This window comes from Otolemur garnettii, unplaced genomic scaffold (assembly GCF_000181295.1).
Source record: "Otolemur garnettii isolate 467f Iridium unplaced genomic scaffold, OtoGar3 scaffold00029, whole genome shotgun sequence".
In the NCBI taxonomy this organism is placed as follows: Eukaryota; Metazoa; Chordata; class Mammalia; order Primates; family Galagidae; genus Otolemur; species Otolemur garnettii.
This window is the reverse complement of record NW_003852424.1, coordinates 8006389-8013596: the sequence shown is the minus strand read 5'-3', so window position 1 is coordinate 8013596 and position 7208 is coordinate 8006389. Positions and strand designations below refer to the sequence as shown.

Here is a 7208-nt window from a genome sequence, read left to right as displayed (position 1 = left end):
TCGTCGTTTTGGCGGGTCCGGGCTGGGGATTCGAACCCGCCACCTTAGGTGTACGCGGCTGGCGCCTTAGCCGGTTGAGCTATAGGCGCCGAGCCAAATTTTTGTTTTCTTATAAATATTTTATGAGACACAGGTTACTTGGAAGCAGGTTATTTCTTTCAGGTCTTGCTGTTAAGATTTGTTAGGCAGAACTGGAGCAATGATCAGTCCCAGTGACTCTGAATGTGAAAGGTTTTTGTTGGCTTTAACAAAATCTAGTAAAGTAACTAGTAAATCTAGTTACTGTTCAAGCTTTTTGGGTGGCTTTTTCCCTGGTCTTGAGTAGTTTCCTCACTTGTACATTCTGAGCAGTGTTCAGCTGTATACTTAAGGGAACCCCCTATAGATCTTCAAACTTCTTTCTCTGTGCAGAACTTTTTTTTCTTGTACTACGTGCTTTGAATGTTGGCTGCATGAGTCCCTCAGACTCTCAGCTCAGGAAGTTTGCTGGACTCTTGAGTTTCCTCTTCCTTTGTCACAGCCTGGAAAATCTTACAATAGTGAGCAGGGGCAACAAAAAGGCTCATTTCATTAGTTTCCAGCTCTTGGGGATCACTTTTCTTAGTGCTTGATCTTGAAAACAACTGTTCTGTACATTTCTGGTTGTCCTAGGGAGGAAGGTAAATCTAGTTACTGTTAATCTGTGTTGATTGGAACTCTTAAGTTGCCCAGTTCATCCTCTTCTCTTTTATTAAGGTGAAATTCACGTTACGTAAGTGAACCATTTGAAAGTGAACATGTCAGTGACATTGGGATATTTACAGTGTTGGGCACCCACCAGTTCTATGTAGGTTGAAAACACTTTGATTATCCAAAGAGAACTCTGTAGTCATCAAGCGGTTACTCTCTATTCTTCCCTCTCTCCAACGCCTGGCAACCACAAATCTGCATTCTGTCTCTATTGGATTTACCTGTTCTGGACACTTAATATAGATGAAGTATTTTAACCTTTTGTGTCTAGTTTCTTTGACTGTCATAATGTTTTCACAATTCATGCATTTCTTTTTTTTTTTTTTTTTGGCTGGGGCTGGGTTTGAACTCGCCACCTCCGGACATGGGGCCAGCGCCCTACTCACTCCTTTGAACCATAGGTGCTGCCCGACGATTCATGCATATTGCAGCATGCATTACTATTTTGTTCCATTTTATGGCGAATATTCCATTGTACTGATAGGCAACATTTTCTTTGTTGGTGGGTATTTGTTTCTATCTTTCAGCCATTATGAATAATGTTACAATGAATATTTGTGTACAAATAACTCGTTTACATACCTTTTTCAGTTCCTTTGAGTATATACTGAGTGAAATTATTAAGTTATATGGTCTTTTTTTGTTTTATTTTGAGACAGTCTCTCACTTTGTCACCCTGGAAGAGTGCTGTGGTGTCATAGTTCACAGCAACCTCAAACTCTTGGGCTCAAGCAATCCTTTTGCCTCAGCTTCCTGAGTAGCTGGGATTATAGACACCTGCCACAACACCTGGCTATTTTTAGAGACAGGGTCTTACTGTTGCTCAGGCTGGTCTCAAACTTGTGAGTTAAAGCAATCTGCCTGCCTCAGCCTCCCAGAGTGTTAGGATTACAGGCATGAGCCATCATGCCCAACCTTATGTGGTCATTTTTTAACTTTTTAGGAACCACCAAGTCCTGTAAACAATATAAGACTTGTAATTTTTTTTTTCACAAGTCTTCTAAGTGTTCTTTGCCAACACTTACTTTCTGGGGTTTTGTTTGTTTGTTTGTTTGTTTTATTTTTTGTTTTGTTTTGTTTTGTTTTAGACACGGTCTCTCTAGGTTGCCTAGGCTAGAGTGCAGTGAATTCCTGGGCTCAAGCAATCCTCCCTTATCAGCCTCCTAAGTAGCCAGGACCTCAGACACTACCATGTTGGGCTAATTTTTTTGTTTTTTTAATTTTCAATTTTTAGTTATGGGTACATATGTTGTTTATATTTTATAGGGTACAGGTATACAGTGTGAATTAATCAAGTCAGGGTAATTGGGACATCCATCACTTCAGGCATTTATCATTGCTTTGTGTTAGGAACATTGCAATTCCACTCTTGTAGTTATTTTTTTAAGCATACTCTAACTTACTGATTATAGTCACTTTGTTGTGCTGTCAAATATTGTTCATTCTATCTAACAAACTGACTATATATATGCCAGTTCTCTTTGAATAGTATAAAGAGCAGTTTACCATGGTCCAAGCTAAAAATTTCAATATTCAATATTGAAATTTCAATACCACATTTTTAACACATTATTGATCTCCAATTTTATGCAGAAGCTGTCCCATGTCAGTGGCTCTTATTCTGGTGACATGATCAAGAAAGCTTTTACAATATCCCACATTACCCTGTGTTTTAAAAATTGTAATAGCTAACATAAATGCAGACACGTTTGGGCATGAAAACACAAGTTAACTTGCGACCCATCGATAATGTTTTAAGATAATTTTATTAACCCTTCACCTCTTGTTGAATGTTTAGGTTGATGGTGGTTTTTTGCTGTTACTAATAACTTAATTTCTGTGGTTCTTTTTCTCCTGGCTTGGTCAGGGAATATAAAAATGTTCATAGGTTTTGTTAGTATTTTTCTGGAGGGAATAAATACATGAGTGATTCCTTCAGGCACGTATTTGTATACTGCAGATTTTAGGCATACATTTCATGGGATATGTTTTGCCAGTAAGTATAAAATGACCCTTTATTACTTTAGGGTTTTTTTTTCTTATAATTTAAATGTTTGTCCAAGAATCTGTTGGAAATGTCCTTAAACATGAGTATATGAGGAAGAGCCAGTGGATGATGAAGAAGTAGGTGGGAATCAGCCTCTGGACTCTCAGCTAATCCTTGCTTGTCTGTTTCAGGCACCATCATGACTCCAAGCGGAGGAGATCTGACGAATTCAGGCCTCAAAATTACCACCAGCAGGATTTCCGCAGAATGTCTGATCACCGCCCCCCCATGGGCTACCACGGACAGGGACCCTCAGACCATTACCGCTCTTTCCACACAGACAAATTGGGGGAATATAAGCAGCCCCTGCCCCCCTTACACCCGGCAGTCTCAGATCCTCGTTCACCCCCTTCTCAGAAATCTCCTCACGATTCCAAGTCACCCCTGGATCATAGATCTCCTTTAGAGAGATCACTAGAACAGAAAAACAACCCAGATTATAACTGGAATGTTCGGAAAACATAAAGGACAGCTCAGAAAGAGGAGAACAAGAGTCACCAAACACATGGATATTTTTGGTCTGATCCAGCAGTAGCCAGTTATCTAGACCAGTGAGTGGAGCTTCTGGACGTGCAGCTGCTGTCAGCTCACTGGCTGGAGGAGCACTTCATGGAGTGGGAGGCCTTTCGTTGGGTCCAGCTTTCGTTTGGGTCACCACTCCTGCACTTTGGCACCTCATCCCATTCCAGCCTGGTTCTGGCCTCCCACTTTGATGAGCCATTAGGAGGAAAGGTGACTCTTTGTGTACCAGCTTCACTGGGCTGTGTTCCCCCAGTGAAAAAATAGGGGATCTTCAGAGTCATGAATGTTTCATTGCCAGGGCCAGTGTTCCCTGGACCTCGGGGCGGTGGTCAGGGCAAGGAATTTGTGCCTCAAGGCTGCCGGGACCTGGTGGTACAATGTGTGACCTGGTTCACTCTGACATAGTGGATGCTGCTGATGGGGAGGAGGGACGAGTGGGTGGGGCCTCACATTGGAAGACTTGAAGGGGAACAAGAATCACCCTGAAATGTGTTTTGGGGAGAAAAGATACAGTCATCCTCATCCCTTCAGGTAGAGGTTTGGGTGGGAGGAAAGAGAGAAACAACTTCCCTGGCAGCTGCTACTCTGCCAACACTAATTTTTCCCCACACCGTCTTTGTACATTTCAAAGGTTTTGTCTCCTGAGTGGGCCTCATTTTCCCCCTGTGACAGGGAAAGTAGGGCCCCTTTGGCTGATTTTGGAGTACTGTGAGTTAGGCAGTGTTGACGCCAGCATGGGTCTTACTTGATTGGGGGGTGGGCTGAGTGAGGGACAGGGTGGGGATAAGGTGGGGATGAGGGGTGTAGTGTGGGCAGGGAACTGGAATCCCTGGTGGATTTCTGATTCCTGTGGGGAGAAAGAAACAAGGTCCAGGGATGGGGAAGCAGAGGCAGGCCTGCTGACCAGCTTGTTGCTGGCAAGCACAGAGATGGGGGTGCTGGTGCAGGTGGTGAACAGGTGTTCCAGTGTGGGCTGTAGTGCCGGCAAGGGGGGGAAGCTTTCAGTATAGGGGGAGGTCAGCATGTCCTGCATTTGAGTTCCCTTTGCATAGCTTGAAGTAGGTTATACAGAACCACATATCTCCTGACATTCATGTGGTAGGCAGAGGAAAACAAGTTAACCTGTGGTGAAGAAATTTCTATTGCTAGTTGGAAACTGCTAGAATTGAACTCCGTTTAGAATAAGATCAAGGATAAACCTAAGCTAATTTTTTTCTGAAATAGGAAACATTCAAGGACACAGTGACTGAGCTGTACCTAGTAAGAGCCATATTAAAGTTGAATTGAGTCCGGACTAGGAAGCAAGTTGGTTGCATCACTTAAGCAGGTTCTTTCAATTACTGATGCAGGGGCCTTCAGTTTTATTCATTTTCAGTATAGCTTGCCAGTATTGTCCGAGTATCCAAAAGCTTTTCTGGATGGAGACATAACAACTGACTTGAACTGCAGTGTGCTCGTGAGTGTCCAGGCTCTCAAGAGTTGGCGAAAACCCTTGTGTTTGGCACATGCAGGGTTAAATTCCCTGCACTAACTTGGACTTCATAAAACTATTGTCATGCACTTGCTGGTGCCCGGGTAGCACCATAATGCCTTTACCAAGACATGCTGAGCTGCATCCCCCAAGTGAAGCAGATGTAGCCTTGGTGGGCTGGTGCTTTTTGGTACATAGAGCATCAGGGGACTGGCCTGATCTGAGTCGGATGAGAGTTTCAGTCCTTAAAGTTTGTGTTGGCAGCTCAGCGGACCCACTGCTTGTGTATTTAATTCCTCATGGTACTGTGGGTTGTACAGCCTGGACTTGTTCCATGCATGCCTGGGGCAAAGCCCCAGTGACTGTGTGGGGGCCACAGTCCTCCCATGGAGGGCCTGCTGCTGCTCAGTGGAGAAGAAAGGAAATTGCATCTCCACTTTGGCCACATTTTGATGAGGAACCCACAGATGCAACTTCTTGCTTGTAACATTGACACTACCCTGTGTTTATCTTGCCCAAGCCAAAGAGGAATGTTAGGTTGGCTTGCCAAGCCCTTGAGTGATGGGAGTTGGGGGTGGGAAGGGGCTGAGCCCCCACAGCAATTCGAGTGTGTCCTCCAGGAGTGAGAAGGACATAGGAATCTCTGGAGGCCCCACATTTCCATACTCACCAGGCTGCTTCCAAGTTGTTGATAGGAGATGTGAATTATTCCCAAAGATGTCTCATCATGAGAAAAAAGGAACCTTTTGTTCACATTCAGGTCTTTTAGTGCCATATGAAGTAGCAAAAGGCAATATTAGCCAGATCAGTGTTACATTGATTCTAAAATTACAGTGTCCCCATTAAACGTCTATTTCAGGTGTGAAATAACCTTTGAAGAGGACATTGGGAAAAAGGCATTTCCTCTTTGTTTTAAATCAGTATGAATATTGTATGCATAAATCAAAAACAAATTTGCACAGCTAGAAATTCTCTCACTTGTGGATGGGAGAATCTGCCCCAGGAATCTGTGAGGATGGTATTCTATGGAGCCTGGCTTTGAAAGACTTCATTATTAGTAGAAATAGCAGGGGTTTAGGAAGGGGGAGAGTTAGCATCCCCTAAAACCTGCACATGGACAAGGATTGGCGCTTTGGCCCTAGGAAAGGGGAGGCGAATCCCCGGGCTCATCACTGCAGTCTGTCAGCGCCGGGCTGGCGTGGACAGATGGGGGCCTCCCAGAGCCCTCAGCCAGTTCTCCCTGAGTCATTCCTTATGCCCTTCGAAGGAACCCAAGCACTTCTCACACCGTGCTGCGGACATCCCAGCCTGATTGTGTCTGAGAGTTGCATCAGGCCTCGCAGTGTAAACACGATTCATTTATGAGTTCACATGATGACACTGAATACTACAGACCAAAATCCACTTGTCAGCAGGAGCGGTGGCCCAGGCTCAGTGCCCATGGTCTTCGGGCTCCTCCGAGGGCATCCACACTGGGCCAAGGGGGGCCATGCCAAGGGTCCAGGCTGCTTTAGTCCATCTGCACCCCGCTCGTTTGGGGATAGATGGTTTTTCTTTATTGTAAAATTGTGGACTTTTAAAACCTGTTGACTAAACAGTAATTAATTTATATTTGTGAAAAATGCCACTGTCCTAGTGATTTCTGATGTAAATAATGTTGTTTATATAGTATGTATTAAATTTTCCTACATTGTAAAACTGCTGTACTTTTGATTCTTGTATATTAAAAAGTGTTACTGAGGATTTTTAGAATTGGGCTAACACGTTGCATTGCATTTGGGTGTGAGCTGTGTGAGTACGGATGAGTTCTTGTCTCCCTCTTGTTGGCTGTTGGGTCACATCCTGAATTTTGATAGCTTGTGAAATAGAGCCTTTAAAACTTGTGTTTTCCCCCTACTCAAGACTATTTGTGTTGTTGGGTCCAGGACATTAGCACCACAGCTTTCTGCATTTTTATATTCCTGCGTAGCCATTTGTCGAGGCTAACAGTTTGCTGACCAGGCCATAGCCCACAGCCTTGCACTTGAGTTGCTGAAATCAATAGTTCATCAGGACTGCCCTTCATTTCACCAGTGTGAGTCCTGCCAAGGAGGATTCTGGGAGACCTGGAAGGGCACCCTCTCTATCGTGAAGGAAATAAAAGCACCTCATCTGCCAGCCTTTAGCTTTGAGGGCAATTTAACAGTTGAGTTATAAGGGGGGAGGGGTGGCATTTAATAATGGAAACACTGACATGAAGTTAACTGTAGCAGTCTAGCTGGGGGCAGGCCCAGCTCTGGCGCAGCTCAGACAGGAAGGGTGGCACGGCCTGGGGTGGGGATCTCCGTCTGAATGGGAGTTGGAGAAGTTGCCCAGACCCAAGGGCTTATTCTAATACTTATTCTAATACTGAGACCAAACTCAGACCTTAAGTCCTTAGTTCTTCACCATGTAAGCCCA

At 44.3% G+C, this 7208-nt stretch overlaps 1 protein-coding gene across 1 annotated transcript in view; it reads left to right on the top strand.

The window, feature by feature from the left end:
* The window catches only part of CHD2 (chromodomain helicase DNA binding protein 2), a 125227-nt gene extending 118695 nt beyond the window's left edge, over window positions 1-6532 (top strand). Inside the window, exon 39 of the mRNA XM_023512635.1 lies at window positions 2908-6532. Coding sequence (XP_023368403.1) covers window positions 2908-3241 — 334 coding nt within the window. The 3' untranslated portion in view covers window positions 3242-6532. The remainder of the gene's footprint in view (window positions 1-2907) is intronic.
* Window positions 6533-7208: the final 676 nt, after the last annotated feature.